Source organism: Geotrypetes seraphini, chromosome 10 (genome assembly GCF_902459505.1).
Source record: "Geotrypetes seraphini chromosome 10, aGeoSer1.1, whole genome shotgun sequence".
In the NCBI taxonomy this organism is placed as follows: domain Eukaryota; kingdom Metazoa; phylum Chordata; class Amphibia; order Gymnophiona; family Dermophiidae; genus Geotrypetes; species Geotrypetes seraphini.
Window position 1 is genome coordinate 51990006 of NC_047093.1, and position 19193 is coordinate 52009198.

The 19193-nt window shown below is 42.9% G+C and overlaps 1 protein-coding gene across 11 annotated transcripts in view; it reads right to left on the bottom strand.

Moving 5' to 3' along the window:
* Positions 1–1083: 1083 nt before the first annotated feature.
* FNBP1 (formin binding protein 1) overlaps positions 1084–19193 on the bottom strand; it is a 169628-nt gene continuing 151518 nt past the window's right edge. For 3 of the 11 annotated variants that reach the window (XM_033960311.1, XM_033960307.1, XM_033960309.1), the window contains 3 exons: positions 16415–16536; positions 6928–7067; positions 3490–4733 (listed from right to left, as the gene is read on the bottom strand). In XM_033960311.1, coding sequence (XP_033816202.1) covers positions 4555–4733; positions 6928–7067; positions 16415–16536 — 441 coding nt within the window. In that variant the 3' untranslated portion in view covers positions 3490–4554. Of the gene's footprint in view, positions 3016–3487; positions 4734–6927; positions 7068–16414; positions 16537–19193 lie in introns of those variants that run through there. The other 8 variants (XM_033960315.1, XM_033960313.1, XM_033960317.1 and 5 more) reach the window with 5 other exon arrangements.

Here is a 19193-nt window from a genome sequence, read left to right on the forward strand (position 1 = left end):
GCACATTGACAGGGCAGATGCATGGATTAGAGGAGACTGACAGATGATGATGTCTCAATTGGCTTCAAATTTGGATACCTGCTGCGGATCTGCATTTGCCATAATGCACGATGACTTGGGATACAGGAAAGTCTGTGTACAATGGGTTCCCAAACAGCTTACTGATCTGCACAAGCAACAGTGTGTAGAGGTTGCGACCCACTTCCTGAGATGGCAAGAAGATCCAAGTATTCTGGAGAGAACTGTCGCCAACGAGACATAGGTGCATCACTACGACCCAGAGAGCAAAAGACCAAGCATGATGAAGTAAAGAAATTGGCCAAAACACTTCTTCTCTGTAGGAACATAGAAGCTAGTTGAATGATATAACAAATGTGTCATCTTGCATGGGGACTATGTGGAAAAGTGATATGTTCAATTGCTCTCAGTTCCTTCTATTAAAGCCATTAAAATGTATTTTGCCTTTACTTTTTGATTTACCCTCATATTATGAGTGTAGATTATTAGAAAAGAGTGAAGCCATAAGAATTAGTTCTCAGATAACTTCTCAGTGTAATGCTACAAGACAGAAAAGTTTAATGATGGCTCCTCTAAGAAACCTTGTCTAGAAATGAAATAGACATTTTGTGATCTTTAGTTCACTGTAATCCTCTATAATAAAACCCTAAGTGTGCATGTGCACTTAGGGTTTTGTGATCCCTACCACCGTGCTGTGTGCCTCCGTGCCGAATTTAATTGGAGGCGCGTGGGGCAGCGCATGCAGCGATTTCAGCGGCGGTGACGGTTTTACTCCTGCACTGCCGCAATGCATCTTCTCACCCCCAGACCAGCAAACGCAGCAGCCGCGGGGCATTTACTAGGACGGCCCACTTCAATAATGCGAGGTGGGCTGGCCTAGCAAAAGCCCCGAGGCTGCCCGGGCTAGCGGATGCTGTACAGGGGGAGCAGGGAAAGGAGTAGGCCTCCTGCTGGACAGGGGGGATCAGGTAAGAGGTGGTGCTAGACAGGGGGGAGGTAAAAGGAAGGGAAAAGACCTACTGCTGGACAAAGGGAGCAGGTAAAGGGTGGTGGTGGATAGCCGATGAAAGAGAGAGACAGAAAGACAGACGGAAAGCGGCCAAGGAGAGAAAGAGAAAGACAGACAGACACACACATCTATTCTAGCACCCGTTAATGTAACGGGCTTAAAGACTAGTCTATCCTATAAAATGTTTGATGAGTTTCTTTTATTTAAAGTGCAACATTGCAGCAAATAAGGCAGTCAATGCTGATGGATAGAATTGTCTTTCAATTGAAAAAATGTGAGATGAAAGTTCGTAGGTGCAAGATTACAAGAATATCTTGTAGTGTCTGAACAGAAAGCCACATATCTTAGCAGCACCAACCACATCCTGCATCATCACCAAAACACTTGAACAGCTATACTACAGCCAGACAAGCCTCTGAATCTGGCAGAACCATCACAAAGTAATAGAATGACCCATTACCGGGTTGAACAAGCCCCCACAAAACAGGCAGTGTAGGTTTCAGGGTTCAACGGTCAGAGACATGATTGCTTCTGCAAATGGAAACTGCATGTCTCAGAATTTAACTAAAAATAAAAAAAAACCTGAAAGGACTGGAATAGTCACAGCGTATTAATCAGAAATAACCTCCAGTAACTAAATGAATTGCCATCAAGCAATACTCAATTTACACTGAACTAGACATACAAAAAAAAAAAAACAAACCTGAAGGAAAAAAGCATCAGAAGATACTAGGAAACCATTCCAATGTTAACTATGAAGGTTGAGCTCACATTGACAACTCACCCCCAAAACTTCTATCATAAAAACCTTTCAGTCTTCAAAAATTATAGTGACATTAAAGCTTTTTCTCCACTGCAACAAGAAATTGTATAATCCTCACTAAGGCAGGTGACAGAGCCAGTGTGCAAGCTGGACCCAAGTTAACAGAGCACAAATACCCATTCATTGCCACAGAAGCGTATGTATCAGGCACTAGCTCTTACACCAAATACATAAAATTAGGATGTACAACTTCTGCTGTACGTAGATGTAATGTAATGTCTTTGTACACCAGGGGCTAATGCAGAAGGAAGGGGTGGGGGGGAGGATAACCATGTACCATTTTTTTCTGTGGTGCAAACAAAGCAGTTTACATTTTATATGCAGGTACGTTCTTTGTCCCTAATGGGCTCACAATCTGAGTTTTGTATCGGAGGGCAGCGGAAGGCTAAGCGACTTGTCCAGGGTCACAAGGAGCCACCTTGGGACTCAAACCCAGTTCCTCTGGTTCCCAGCCCACTGCTCTAACCATTAAGCTGCTCCTGCATGCCTTTTCCATGGATATTTGGATCATGATACTAGAACCAAAGCTAGGGTAATGTATGAGCTTTCTAGATTCTAAAGCAAGTCAAGTATTACGAATGTAGATTCTTCTTCACAATTGTTGACCATGAATTTACCACAGAATGGGACAATTGTCATAATAAAATAATGTACTGGGTTGCATAAGGCCTGTGATTCATAATAAGGTCATATTAAAAACAGATCTTTAAGAGAAGCAAAATGACTCTTACATTAAAATGAGACAATTGATGAGCTGTAGCGCTAATCGGTGCTTAGTGGAGAAAATGAACAGCACTGCAAACAGCTCAATCTTGCCTTTCTATCTATTTGTCTGCTTTGTAGAATCCCAGCATATAGCAGCTCCTCAAAGGTGCAACCTACATTCAGAACGATGTAGACTCTCTCAGCATGCCCTCGCCTTCAGAAAGCCCTCCCTCTTCCTCCAGCTTCTTCACTGGTTTCTTGCCAGGGATGGGAAAGATGTCAGAGAAAGATGTAGCATGCCTAAAAGGAGTGAGCAAGCCGCTGAATAATACTGTATCTGGCTTTTGATCTGAGCATCCTGATTTCAGGAACTGTTCTAATTGGACCAATTATGTGTTTTATTTTTCTCCTGTGAAAAGCTTGCCCAAGGATCTTGCTCCTGCATGACACCTTTACGAATCTAGAACATAAAAAGAAGAGATAAATAAATAAATACCAGAGAAAGAAGATGCATTATCTCCTCTGGACAAAGGCAGGGGGTGGGAGGTGAATGCATGTCTGACTGGGAAGATTTATCCTAAGCAAGAGTAGTCCCTAGATTTGCAAGGGAGGGCAGCTGCTATCTGAGCAGCAGAGCAGGTGAATAGTGAAGACAAGGACCAGACAGCCACATGTATGTAAGACATCATAACAAGGCTTGTTCCTCTGATTTTGCATTTAGTTTTTAAATTATGCCACAGAATGTCCACAGATGCACATTCTCACATGCATTATGTACCACATTCCAGAAACAAAGACAATGTATTAATGTTTGCTTGTAACATCTTTCTACCAAGGGACATTGGCTGGTATATTTCCCTCATACAGAGTAGTTAATGTCACAAGGATGAAAAATAATTTTATTTGAAGATGTTGAAGTATAGTACATAGAGGTCACACTCTCCTTTCCAAAAATGAAAGGAAGCAACATTCAGATCATTATCAATATTAGCTATTAGTATTTAAATAGTGCCATATCTTAAGAAAAAAAAAATTAAAACTGTTAAAACAAATGTAAGATTTAAAAAAAAATCAAGTATTTTTGTAGCTTTCTACTGATAAACAAATTGTATATAACTTAAATACTCTAGACATTAAAAGCACAACATAATTCCGTTTAGAAGATGGTTATCCTCCAAATTTCAACAGTACTGTAACAAGGACATCAGCATTATCAGTGACATGACAAAGGCATTTTCTATCTTCCTGTCTGCTGCATGGGAGGGTTTTGCATTACACAGAGAGTAACTGAAGCTGTGAGTGATTGAGCCAGCCATTCCAGCAGGAAACCCCATACACAAAAGCATTTAGATAAGGCAGTTTAGTCATGGTGAGGGAGCAGGGTCACTAGAGAAGCCCCCATCCATTAAGAAGAAGGTGCAATGTTTCTGACCACAGGGAAAAATTTACTAGTAAATTTAATGTAAAAGCTTTTTTATTTACAGAAGATTAAGTGGACTTACCAAATGAAAAAAGAAGCACTCGCTTTGTCTTCAGTGGCTCCTGGGAAGCACACAATGATGCTGACAGCCCCACTAGAGCCCAGCCACTTCCACGAAATAGCTCACTTTTCAGAAAGTTGAAATGTAATTCTAAAGCATGCCAAAGCCACTGGCAAGCATTAGCTATAGTGAGAGCTCATCGAGGGCCCAGATCTGCTCTAGGCATCTCTTTCCTTGCATAGAAAAATATGTACATATGGTAATAAACAAAAAGGGGGTTGAATTAGTAAAACATTTAAAATGTGTGAACATTAGTGCCAATCAGGGCAAAAAATGCGGTGAAGTCAGTGCCTTTAATATAAAAAACCAAAACAAAACGACCTCTTCAATAACTGCAAAAAGCTCCAACTTGACAAGATCTATCAGTCCCACTTTAAAAGGAATTTTGGTACTATCATGCTCTCCCTTCCATCTCCCAAAACACAGGACTAAAAGAGTGGGAAGAAATGAAAAATATATTAAATATAAGTCATTGCACCTTTAGAATTTCTGTCCAAGTAGACTTCAATATATGATGTTGGAACATAGCCTTCCTCATCCTCATTCCTCCTAACTCGTGTCCAACCATCCCCTTTATCTTCCTCTATCACATGGAACACTTCTCCTTCTGTTACTGAAATGGTTCCTTCATTGTGACCTGATGAAACAGAAAACACAACGTGTTCTAGATAAGAGGACCAACTGGGAACACAAGGGTACAACGGATATGTGATATGCAGGAGGAACATAAGAATTGCCACTGCTGGGTCAGACCAGTGGTCCATCGTGCCCAGCAGTTCACTCACACGGTAGCCCTCTGGTCAAAGACCAGCACCCTAACTGAGACTAGCCCTACCTGAGTACGTTCTGGTTCAGCAGGAACTTGTCTAACTTTGTCTTGAATCCCTGGAGGGTGTTTTCCCCTATGACAGACTCTGGAAGAGCGTTCCAGTTTTCTACCACTCTCTGGGTGAAGAAGAACTTCCTTACGTTCGTACAGAATCTATCCCCTTTCAATTTTAGAGAGTGCCCTCTCGTTCTTCCTATCTTGGAGAGGGTGAACAACCTGTCCTTATCTACTGAGTCTATTCCCTTCGGTACCTTGAATGTTTCGATCATGTCCCCTCTCAATCTCCTCTGTTCAAGGGAGAAAAGGCCCAGTTTCTCTAATCTTTCACTGTATGGCAACTCCTCCAGCCCCTTAACCATCTTAGTCGCAAGATGGAAAGCATGAACAGTCCAGCCAAGAGAGGAGGGTATGGCTGTGTTCTTGCCACTTGTGAGAATGCTAAGTGACTTCAGCAGTGTGCCCCCAAAGGATTTTGCATCTCTGGCAGGGTAAGATCTACAGGTACCAAAACAGTTTTTACATAGGCTTACTGCATCACCAAGCAGGTATCTTGAGAAAAATCTTAGATTCAGAGGTAAAGGCTTCTGACTGGGTATGGTTACTTTAGTATTCAATAGTCATGTTTTTTTGTTTTTTTTTCAAAATTTAATGATATGGTCTCTTGACTTCGGTGCTGGGCAAAATGGTAGAAACTATACATTGGCATGGCTTAATAGAGGAGAGTCAACATGGATTTAGCCAAGGGAAATCTTGCCTCACCCAACTTGCTACATTTTGTTTAAATGTGGCTGAAGGTAAATGTGGCAGAGTTGATGTGGCGGATCTAGATTTTCAGAAAGTTTTTGACAAAGAGCCTCATGAGAGACATCTGAGGAAAACAGAGTAGGGTGGAATGGACAATTCTCTCAACTGAGGAGGGTGAACAGTACAGTGAACTGTACAGGGACCAATGCTTTTTAATATATTTATAAATGATTTGGAAATGGGAGTGAGTCAGGGGATCAAATTTGCTGAAGACACAAAATTATTCAAAGTTGTTAAACCGCTTGCAGATTGTGAGAAATTGTAGAAGGACCATATAAGACTGGGCATCCGAATGGCAGATAAAAATTTAATGTAGACAAGTGCAAAGTGATGTACATTGAAAAGAATAACCCAAATTATAGTTGCACGATGCTGAGTTCCACGTTAAGAGTCACCACTGAGGAAAAGGATCCAGAGAGCATTGTGGACAATACGTTGAAATTTTCTACTCAGTGTGTGGCGGCGGCTAAAAGAGCAAGCAAAATATTAGGAATTATTAGGAAAGGAATAGAGATCATTATAATGCCTCTGCATTGCTCCATGGTGTGACTGCACTTTTGAGTATTGTGTGCAATTCTAGTCACCATATCTCATAAAAGATATAGTGGAATTAGAAAATATATAGAGAAGGGCAACTCAAATGATTATGGGGTTGGAACTGCCAGTGTTGGAGATCGGGGCAGATGACAGGAAATCAGCTGAGGCAGGCACTGTGCATTCGCGGCACGGCACCACAGATCACAGAGGCATGGAGATTGAAGTGCGCATGCGCACTAAGGGTTTTATTGTAGTGGATGACAATTTTGCATGAGGTAAAACTCTATTTATAGTTTATAAATCTTTCCTTTTGACTAAGTCTTAATAATAATTTATAGCTAAACAGACATATGATCAAGAAACTGTTTTATTTTACTTTTGTGATTAAGATAAACATACTGAGGGCCTCAAAATAGTACCTGGCAGGCTACATGTGGCCCCCGGGCCGTGAATTTGAGACCACTGGGCTAGATGGACCTTAGTTCTGACCTAGTACGCTTTTTCTTATGTTCATTTGATAGTGATAGCAATTTTCTAGTTATTGCATATTGAATGTATCATTGTTAGAACAATTATTTTTATGCTCACTTTATTATGAGTGCTGAATTACAGAAAGATAGTTTTAAAAGGGGGAGGAGTAATAAATGATCAATACAGTTACCTTCAAAAGCATAGAGAGCTTTGCAGGTTCCTATTGAAGGAAGTGGTTCTTCATCGTCAAACTCATCATCAAAGTCTGTTGTCATCACCTTCACTTCATTCTCCTGACTCTGCTCTTCTGTATAACTGCCATCTGGGCTGCTCAAGAGAGAAAAATACACAGCCACTAAAGCAACACAACTCCTAGGCACAGGGTATAGGGCCCGTGCCCCCCCCCCAAAAAAAAAAAAAATTGAACCCCTCGGGAATGCTGCAGGAATGGTGGACTGTTCTGCAGTAGTGCCACAGGAACCATTCTCGCGGCATTCCTGCAGTTGATCTCTCTCTCCTCCTTTCTTCACCCCACGGCCACTCCTCCAGCACACCTACCTACCCTGCCGGCAGCGCTTTGCCTTATATGTTAGCACTGCTGGCTGACTGGCCAATTGAGTCTCTTTTGCCTCTATCACAGTTGCAGGCTATACGAGAACAGGAAGTTAGGCCACCACCGCCCCCCCCCCAAAAAAAAAAAAAAAATAAAGCATTCCACTGCCAATGATAAGCAGCATGCAACAACCAAACCCAGAAGGACACAAAAGATAAGTAACCAAGGAAGCACCTCTGTTAGATGGTACTAAACAAGCTCTCTCTCTCTCACACAAAATGCTTTTCACATTGGAGGAGTAATTTTGGCGTTGAGACTTTTGAGATGTTTTCTACTTTGAATGCTTAAATGGGATGAAGCATCTTATTTATTTATTTATTCAATTTTCTATACTGTTCGCTCAGAACGGTTTACATGAATTTATTCAGGTACTCAAGCATTTTCCCTGTCTGTCCTGGCAGGCTCATAATCTATCTAATATACCTGGGGCAATAGGGGGATTAAGTGACTTGCCCAGAGTCACAAAGAGCAGTGTGGGTTTGAATCCACAACTTCCGGGTATTGAGGCTGTAGCTTTAACCACTAAATACGCATATATATGAGGTGGCTCAAATATTAATAAAATCAGGGATTTTACGTACGAGGGGGTGCTGAAAAGCTCTTAGCCCATCCAACTTCCTAAATTCTGAGCGCTATTTTGCCATCGTAGCTGAAAAGTGTGTTATTTTATTTTGCAAAGTGCCAATTTGCAGAATCGCAATGCTATGTTTTGACATTGTTTCAGATCATTGTTTGAACCATGTCAACACATCATAAGAAGGCATCATAAAAGTGTGGAATTTTCAAGTGTGGAACTCTGAGTTGTCATGAAGTTCCTATTCCTGCAGAAGAAAACTCCAAAGGACATCCATGAATGTATGATGCAAACCCTGAGTGACAAATGCCCATCATACTCCACAGTGAAATGGTGTGCAAACTTTCAGTATGGAGATTTTGAGACCGAAGATGCAGCAAGGTCTGGGAGGCCTCAAATGGCATCAACTCCTGGAATTGCTGACCATGTCCATGACCTGATTTTGGCGGATTAGCGAATATTAACTAAAACAATTGCTGAGACACTACAGATATCCAGGGAACATGTTGGGTGTATAATCCACAAGCAGCTGAGTATGCAGAAGTTGTCAGCCAAGTGGATGCCCAAATGTTTGAATGCTGATGAAAAATGACGAGTGGATACTTCCAAGTTGATTTCACTGTATTTTCAGTGAGCTGCTGCCTAAATTTTGGAACGACTAGTTATTATTGATGAAACATGGTTACACCACTATGATCCAGAGGAAAAACAGTCCATGCAATGGCAGCACACAGGTTCTCCAAGGCCAAGGAAATTCAAGATCCAAAAGTCAGCAGGAAAGGTCATGGCCACAGTATTTTGGGATTAGGAAGGTGCTGTAATGACTGACTATCTTTCAAGGGGCTAAGTAGTTAATGCAGAATACTACTGTAGCATGCTGTGCCGATTAAAGGAGGCATTAAAAGAAAAAAGGAGAGAAAAGCTGAGGAAAGGAGTTCTCCTTTTGCAAGACAATGCACCTGCTCACAAGGCTGGTAAAACGATGGATGTTTTGATTTAGTTGGAGTTTCAGTGCGTAGATCATTCACCCTACCCACCAGATCTTGCTCCATCTGACAATTTTTTGTTTCCAGACCTTAAAAAGAGTTTGAAAGGGTGACCAATTTTTGAGCAATTCAGAGGTGATTGCAGCAGCAGTATTTCAGTGACCAGACATCAGAGTATTTTCTGGAAGGGTTACAGAAACTTCAGACACGACGTGCCAAGCGTATTGAACTTAGGGGTGATTATGTGGAATAACTTGTAAGTTTCATGGCTCCACATCATCCTTCTTGGTTGGGTTGAGAACTTTTCAGCACCCTCTTGTATCATAGAATGTCCTCATGATGCATACTTGCTATAAAAAAAAAGTGTACCCACACTTGGATGTAAGTACAATGCTGAAGCACATGGAACTGCCCCCTATTACCTAAACAACCGCCTAAACCGCTACCTCTCATCCAGATCAAGAAGAACTCAAAACCTATTCACCTTCCCACCTAATAATGGAACCCGTCTTAAGAAACTATACGACAGCCTTCTAGCGACACAGGCAGCAAAAATTGACCCTACAATCACCAAACTAATAATCAATACAACAGACATCAAAGTATTTCGAAAAGAAATCAAAACATTTCTATTCAGAAAACACGTCATTACCAACTAATATCCTCCCTTTATGCACAAGCTCTCCCTCTATAGAATAACACATTAATCAATTCTTAGAAGGATACCGCAAAAATACCAGAAACTGTGAAAGTGTTTAGTGGAGTAATAGAAGACAGCCTCACCACAGTTGAAGTAGATTTGGACCAGATATACTACCAGATCGACAAACTTAAAAGTGACAAATCCCCTGGACCGGATGGAATTCACCCGAGAGTCTTAAAGGAATTGAAGGTTGAAATCGGAGAGTTATTGCAAAAACTCGCCAATCTGACAATCAGAACTGGACAGATACCGGATGACTGGAAGATAGCGAACGTCACGCCAATTTTCAAAAAGGGATCAAGAGGAGAACCGGGCAACTACAGACCTGTGAGCCTTACGTCTGTCCCTGGAAAGATGGTTGAAGCACTGATCAAGGATAGCATAGTCCGGCACTTAGATATACACGAATTGCTGAAACCCAGTCAACATGGGTTCAGGAAAGGGAAATCATGTTTAACGAATTTGCTTCAATTTTTTGAGACCGTGAACAAGCAAATTGATAGTGGAATGCCGGTGGACATAATATATTTGGACTTCCAGAAGGCATTCGACAAAGTTCCGCATGAAAGACTTCTCAGGAAACTACAATGCCATGGAATAGAGGGAGATATACACAGGTGGATAGGCAAATGGCTGGAAAACAGGAAGCAGAGAGTGGGCATAAATGGGAAGTTCTCAGACTGGGAGAAAGTGACTAGTGGTGTGCCCCAGGGCTCGGTACTTGGGCCGATCCTATTTAACATTTATATCAATGACCTTGAAGACGGAATATCCAGTGAGATCATTAAGTTTGCAGACGACACAAAGCTATGCCGGACAATCAGAACGCAGAAAGATAGCGAAGAACTCCAGAGCGACTTGTATCAGTTAGAGAAATGGGCAGAGCAATGGCAGATGAAGTTCAACGTGGAGAAATGCAAAGTAATGCATTTAGGCAGTAAGAATAAGGAACACGAGTATAGAATGTCAGGAGCAACTCTTGGTAAGAGCGAACAAGAAAGGGACCTGGGTGTACTGATAGATAGGACCCTGAAGCCGTCGGCACAATGCGCGGCAGCGGCAAAGAAAGCGAACAGAATGTTAGGAATGATAAAGAAAGGAATCATGAGCAGATCGGAGAAAGTCATAATGCCGCTTTATAGAGCAATGGTCAGACCACACTTGGAATACTGTGTCCAACATTGGTCTCCCAAACTAAAGAGGGATATAAAACTGCTGGAGAGGGTGCAGAGACGAGCAACGAAGCTAATAAGAGGTATGGAGAACTTGGAATATGAGGAACGACTCAAGAAACTAGGACTGTTCTCCCTTGAGAAGAGGAGGCTGCGAGGGGACATGATAGAGACGTTCAAAATACTGAAAGACATCGATAAAATAGAGCAGAAAAACAAATTATTTACACTGTCCAACGTGACACGGACAAGAGGACATGGTTTAAAGCTAAGGGGGGACAAGTCCAGGACAAATGTCAGGAGGTTCTGCTTTACGCAGCGAGTGGTGAACGCCTGGAATGCTCTTCCACAGGAGGTTATTAAGGAATCCACTGTGCTAGGATTCAAAGGCAAATTAGATGCACATCTCCTTATGAGAGGCATAGAGGGATATGGGTGGTAAAACTACATCAGGTGTATACCTGACTGGGCCTCCGCGTGTGCGGATCGCTGGACTCGATGGACCATGGGTCTGATCCGGAGATGGCAGTTCTTATGTTCTTATGTTCTATCATACTTACTCTGATTCCTATATAAACATTTTCCACACTATCCAATAAACTTCTTATGTCATTATTAGGTAACTTCCAATCTGTAAACCGTATATACTGATATTCTCCACTATATTCTCTTATCACTTGATTCCCTGATATGTAATTTTCATAATTGAATCCTCTACCACACCATGTAATGTACATGAATCACTGTTATGTAATTTATCTAGATAATCTTTATTACGCAATTCTTTTGGTAATGTCCAAATCTCCTTATCCACGTAGGAACAAATGATGTGAGCGGCCGGAAGTATGACAGGGAAGAGCTGAAGGGCCAGCTCCGCTCACTCGGAAGACAACTGAAGATCAGGGAGGTGAAGGTGGCCTTCTCTGAAATCCTCCCTGTACCAAGAGCAGATGGAAAGAGACAAGGGGAATTGCAAGTGATCAACGCCTGGATGAGACGATGGTGCGAAGACGAAGGCTTCGACTTCGTGCGCAACTGGACGGCGTTCTGGGGAAAAAGTAAATACTACAGAAGGGATGGACTACACCTCAACAAGGAAGGAGCAAGAGTTTTGGCAGGCAACATGAAGAAAGCAATAGAGAAGGCTTTAAACTGAAGGACAGGGGAAAGCCGACAGTCGACCACCGGTCGATGGCACGGACAACAGGATGCCCCGACGTAGGAACAAAGGACTACTACTCATACACAAGAGAGGTCGACCTCACAGCCAACAAAGGAGAACAAGCAGGAAGGGACAACTCAGACACAGGAGGGGATGACCACACAGCAAACATGGGAGATAACACAGGAGCAGTAAAGGATACCGTAAATGAAACTGTAAGGACAGCCAAGAGTAGAAGGTCCAAAAAGGTAACACGAAGGGAACTTAGATGTATGTATACAAATGCTAGAAGTCTAGGAAACAAAATGGGAGAACTAGAGACGATAGCAAGACATGAGAACATGGATATCATTGGCATAACAGAAACATGGTGGAATGAAGAAAACAAATGGGACACAGTACTACAGGGATACAAACTATATAGAAGGGATCGAGAAGGGCAGAAAGGTGGAGGTATTGCCCTATATGTTAAGGAAGGAATAGATTCTGTTGGAATGATTACAACAGACAGGAAAGAGAAGCTGGAGTCCCTCTGGATCAAAATTCCTGGTCACAATGGCGCAGATACAAAAATTGGCCTTTACTATCGTCCCCCAGGACAGGCGGAGGTCACTGACTCAGAAATGATGGAGGAAATCAAACAAGTATGCAAGACAGGCAATGTAGTTATATTGGGAGACTTCAATTTCCCAGGAATAGACTGGAAACTAGGAGCCTCCAACTGCGGCAAGGAGGCCAAGTTCCTGGAGGTGCTAGGGGATTGCTTCCTGGAGCAAATGGTAAAAGAGCCGACAAGAGGCGACGCCACCTTGGACTTGGTCCTAAATGGTCTCACCGGACCGATAACAGAAGTAGAAGTCGTGGTTCCACTGGGAACGAGTGATCACAATGTAATCAACTTTAAACTTGACATCGGGAAAGGGAAACATGCCAAAACCTTAACCACCACCTTAAACTTTAAAAAGGGTAAATACGATTGCATGAGAGCCATGGTAACAAAACGACTCGAGAAGATGGTGGACAAACTTGAAACAGTAGACCAGGCATGGTGCCTATTGAAAAATACTATTGCAGAAGCACAAGATCTCTACATTCCGAGGATTTCCAAAGATCGGAGAACTAAAGGCAAAGGAGAACCAGCATGGCTTACCATACAGGTGAAGGAAGCCATAAAAGAAAAGAAGGACTCTTTCAAAAAATGGAAATGCACGAAGACAACCGAAGCCTGGAACAAACATAAAGATGAACAGAAGAAATGTCACAAGGCGGTGAGGGATGCAAAACAGGACTATGAGGAAAAAATAGCCCGGGAGGCCAAAAACTTCAAGCCCTTCTTTAGATACGTGAAAGGGAAAAAACCTGCAAAAGAGGCAGTGGGACCCTTGGACGACATGGGAAGAAAAGGGTACATCAAGGAAGATAAACAAATCGCAGACAAACTAAATTCCTTCTTTGCGTCTGTCTTTACGAAGGAGGACACCTCAACAATACCTGAAGTGGAGAAACTGTTTACAGGAGAAATAAAGGACAGCCTCACCACAGTTGAAGTGAACTTAGATCAGATATACTACCAGATCGACAAACTTAAAAGTGACAAATCCCCTGGACCGGATGAAATTCACCCGAGAGTCTTGAAGGAATTGAAGGTCGAAATCGGAGAGTTACTGCAAAAACTTGCAAACCTGTCAATCAGAACTGGTCAGATACCAGACGACTGGAGGAAAGCGAACGTCACGCCAATTTTCAAAAAAGGATCGAGAGGAGAACCGGGCAACTATAGACCTGTGAGTCTTACATCTGTCCCCGGCAAGATGATTGAATCACTGATCAAGGATAGCATAGTTCAGCACTTGGACACACATGACTTGATGAAACCCAGTCAACATGGATTCAGGAAAGGGAAATCGTGTTTGACGAATTTACTCCAATTCTTTGAGACCGTGAACGAGCAAATTGATAGTGGAAAGCCGGTGGACATAATATACTTGGACTTCCAGAAAGCATTTGACAAAGTTCCACACAAAAGACTTCTTAGGAAACTACAAAGCCATGGCATAGAGGGAGATATACAAAGATGGATAGGCAAATGGCTGGAAAACAGGAAGCAGAGAGTGGGCATAAATGGGAAGTTCTCCGACTGGGAGAAAGTGACTAGTGGTGTACCCCAAGGCTCGGTACTTGGGCCGATCCTTTTTAATATTTATATCAATGACCTGGAAAACGGAACATCCAGTGAGATCATCAAGTTTGCAGACGACACAAAACTCTGCCGGGCAATCAGATCGCAGGAGGACAGTGAGGAACTCCAGAGCGACTTGTGTCGGTTAGAAAAATGGGCGGAGAAATGGCAGATGAAGTTCAACGTGGAGAAATGCAAGGTAATGCATTTAGGCAGTAAAAATAAGGAATACGAGTACAGAATGTCAGGTGCAACTCTGGGAAAAAGTGAACAAGAAAGGGATCTGGGTGTACTGATAGATAGGACCCTGAAGCCGTCGGCACAATGCGCGGCAGCGGCAAATAAGGCAAATAGAATGTTGGGCATGATAAAGAAAGGAATCTCGAGTAGATCGGAGAAAGTTATAATGCCGCTTTATAGGGCAATGGTCAGACCCCACTTGGAATACTGCGTCCAACATTGGTCTCCCTACTTAAAGAAGGATATAAAACTGCTGGAGAGGGTGCAGAGACGAGCAACTAAACTAGTGAAGGGTATGGAGAAACTGGAATATGAGGATCGACTTAAAACACTGGGATTGTTCTCCCTTGAGAAAAGGAGACTGCGTGGGGATATGATCGAAACCTTCAAAATACTGAAAGGAATCGACAAAATAGAGCAGAAAAAACTATTTACATTGTCCAATTTGACACGGACAAGAGGACATGAAATGAAGCTAAGGGGGGGCAAGTTCAGGACTAATATCAGGAAGTTCTGCTTCACACAGAGAGTGGTTGACATCTGGAATACTCTCCCAGGGGAGATTATTGCGGAATCGACAGTCCTAGGCTTCAAAAGCAAACTAGATGCATATCTCCTTGAGAGAGGCATATAAAGATATGGTTGGCTATAAAATAAGCCAGGTGTATACCTAGCAGGGCCTCCGCGTGTGCGGATCGCCGGACTTGATGGACCGAAGGTCTGATCCGGAGATGGCGCTTCTTATGTTCTTATGTTCTTATGTTCTTATGTTCTTATGTTGTATTCCGCCTTGAACAATATATAATGTATAATGTATTCAAAATTAATTTTCCTATGAACTGTTTTCCTACCTTCTTCAACTCTATGTTTATAACCTAACTAATTTATTTTTCTCAAGTACTTTAACAAGAATGTGAGCCTTTGGGACAGTCAGGGAACTCTAAGTACTCTCTCTTCATCTTAATTAATCTTACTTATTGCATTTCTTCTGTTTCAACTGAAAACCGCTTAGAACTTCACGGTACAGCGGTATATAAGAAATAAAATTATTATTATTATTATCATAAAAACTGTGTCCACATCTAAGAATCAGGAAAGTCAAGATTCAAATCCTATTGATGTGCCTTGTGACTCTGGGCAAGTTGGTTAAACCTTCAATTTTCAGGTATAAAATCCAATTGTGAGCCCCTCTCCCTCCCCCAGGTGGGGGGGATCAGGGAAATACCTAGAAGGCTCTAAGATGATTCATCGCAGCCGTTACAGTGCAAAGAACTGGCCGTAATGAATTGGCCCATTCCGAGTCTGGGTCAGCGATGCCCCCCTCCCCCCCACCCCTCCAAAATTAAACCATTCCCCCTTCTCCCTGTCCATCATGCTCCCCAAAATTAAGCCCTCTCTTTCTTCTCCATCTCCGCAATCCGGCACCTCTCCCTGGACTTGGAGATCATTGGCTAGAATTTCTAGGCTGGACGTTGTGGGCTGGAATGGCAGCAGAAAAGTTCTATAGGAAGTTGTGGCAAGACAAGAGGCAGAGAGGAAGAAGCAGCATAGAACTGAGCAGAAAGGGGAAGTAACCCACCGCTGCAAAGTTTATACCTCCGAAAACTGACCACCAGCCAGCACTGAGCAGGAACTGGAAGTAACCCACCGCTGCAAAGTTTGTACCTTCAAAAACTGACCGGCAAGCTCTGGCTCCAGAATCGGAATGGGACGATTCAACGCTGCCATTTTAGAGCAGCTGCGATGAAACGTCCTGCGATGACTCATCCTATTCCATACCTAGAACTACTATTGGAAAATTCTTGAGGTAAATCGAAAGAAAATAAAGACTGCATCCCCACACATGGGCATGATTTTAGCCCTAAGCCACTTGGCCATAAAGGCTGCATCCACATCTGGGCGTGACCTCAGCCTTGAGCCACCTGCCCATAAAAGACTGTCCGTGCTTGGGTGTATGTTTAAGCACAGAAGTGTTGAGGGGCCACTGTAAAGGAACTTTGTTTAAGCTTCTCTCCTGAATTATGAGTCATTCTCCGCAGATACTGTACCTCTCACGGTCCTGTGCACAGTTACCGACTGCTGAAGTGTTCTGGGATTCATACGCTGCACTCTGCCGTCGCAAAGCTTCATTCCGCGCAGGTAGCCTGCCTTCCACTTCTGCCAGCCAGCCCTATGACAAAGAAGAGCATTGGGAGTTATTTCTTTCTTCTAGATTCACCTTCCTCCCTCCAGAACTTTATGCAGTTACATACCGTATTTTTTGCTCCATAAGACGCACACCTTTTTTCTCTAATACTCAGAGGTGTGTTGTGAATTCACTATGTACTTAAGAACACTAGTTAGGGCACAGGTAAGGGCTGCCGCGTGAGTGGACTGCTGGGCATGATGGACCAGTGATCTGAACCAATAGCGGCAAATCTTATGTTCTTATGAGCTCTGATTTTTAATAAAAATATACAGTACTTTGAAGAGGAGAGAGGAGGGCATGGTCGGAGAAACCATCTTTATTTATTCCTCTGATTCATTGTCCCAATCCAGCTGGCCAGGAACCCAGGCACATTGCATTTGCCAATATAAAATCACTTTCTTAAAACTCCTATTATGTCTGAACATGTCCTCAGGTTGAACATAAGCTCATACTCAATCAGCACAGTAGAATCACCTCAGACTTTCCTGCTCTACCTAGCTCTTCTTTCTGTTTCAGGTTTCCCTTATTTTATATCTATGGGGAAAAATTTTTTGCCTTTGTCTCATGATGAAACAGTCCTGCTTCACCCACAGATGTCAGCTCTGTGGGTGCAATATTGAGCAAATTCCTTCATGGGGTTCAAGGAGAGGTGATCTCTAGTGAGTTTAGCACCACAAATGGTTTTGAAAAGGTGGCACCTATGGCTTCACCCACTGCAGATAATCCCTTTCTTATTGCAGTGGCTATTACATGACATGAGTATTTATTAAAGCTGTACATCAATTAAAATGTTAAATCGCGTGATTAGTCGCATAAGCGCCCCTTCACGTTTCCTCCTGTATAGTGCAATATTTACACAGCAGATGTAAATTCTCAAAACTGACACATTTCAATTCAATTGTCCCATAGAAAGGTGGTATATCAAATCTCATTACCCCCCCCCCCCCCTTTTACTAAAATAAAAATAATTTATCTTACCTTTGTTGTCTGGTGATTTTATCTTTCTAATCATCTAGTTCTGCATCTCTGGCTCTGCTTCCCTGTGCTTTGTCTATTCACTCTTTCTTTTTCTCTCTCCTTTAGTTCTTGCTCTATATCCATCTTTCACAATCAACTCTTCTTCATCCTTTTTTTCAAATTTGTCTAGTTTCTATCTCTTCTCTTCTTTTCCCTTCCATTCATGGGTACCATCATCTCCCTCCCCTTTCTTTCTTTTCCATTCCCTTCCATGGGTACCCTCTCTTCCCTCCCCTCCCTCTCCCCACCATTCCGTGCTCATCATTTCTCTCCTTTCCTCATCTGTCGCCATTTCCCTTGTTTTTTTATCCCTATTTCCAAAATCTGGCTCTCTCAAACATCACCCTACCCTCGCCCCTGTTTGCACCTCTTTCTCCCAGCAAAACTTTCTGTGCTCTTACCCTCTCTCTCCCTCCCCTATGGTTGGATAGCTCTCTTCCCCCCCTCACCCCCCCCCCCGGTCAGGCATCCATCCATCTATCTCCTCCTTCCCCCTTCATGTATCTCTCTTGTTTTCTCCTTTCCTCTCTCGTCTCCCCCCCCCCATGGTCAAGTTGGATCTCTCTCCTCTCATCTTACCCCCTCCTGTGGTCAGGTTGCTCTCTCTCCTTCCCTTCAACCCTTTAACCTTTCATAGCCTGCAGACCGTGCTAGCAAATAAAGCAGAGCACTGCCAGCAAGTTAACCAGTTCCAGTCTCTCACGGTCTCTTCAGTCTCTGCTACACTGGAACAGCTGACGTAACTTCTTGTTCTGGTGTAGCAGTGACTATAGAGACCTCTGCTTTAATCGCTAGCACTGCCAGCAGGCTATGAGAGGTTAGAGCAAGGGAGGGGGATATAGTGGACCGCAGCATTGTCAGGTGGCAGGCAGCAGCATCTATAAATCTTGACATCATTCATTTCTCCATTTTGATCTTAAGGGATGGGTGTTAGAATAATTTTTCGTAGGTGTTTGGGGAATACAGTGTTCCCCTGCGAATTTGCGGTTCACGGACTCACTAATTCGCGGTATTCTCTGACCACCTCTTTCTGTACTAAATTCAGGCTACACTAATCAGGAGCTGCGTGTCAAAGCAGCTCCTGATTGGGGCAGCTTGACTTTAGCAACAGGAAGAGGCAGTTGGAGCATACCACAAGTGATTTTGCACCTGCCGGTACCCCAGCTGCCCTCTCCTGCCTATAAAAACCATATTCGTGGGTTTTCAAAATTCACGGGGGTTCCTGCGAATTTTGGGAGAGTACCGTATTCCTTTTTGTAGTGAGTCATTCAGCCAGTCTAATAAATGGTTATAGTATATTTTTGATGGATTTTTCTGTACAAAAATTGGGCAGACATCTAATGAGTATTGGGATTTGGTGTATTTGGGTAGTAATCTTATTAACTCTGTTTTTGTGACTGGGGAGAATTCCTTCCAGTACCCAGGTGAGGAGCGGTCTAGTGCTACAGCTGCTGCCTCAGCACCCTGAGGCTGTGGGATCAAATCCCATCACTGCTCCTTGTGACATTAGGCAGGTCTCTTAATCCTCCACGGCTCTGGGTACAAAATAAGTACCTATATATATGTAAACTGCTTTGAATGTGTAATCGCAAATAAAAAGCAGTATACAGGTCCCATCCCCC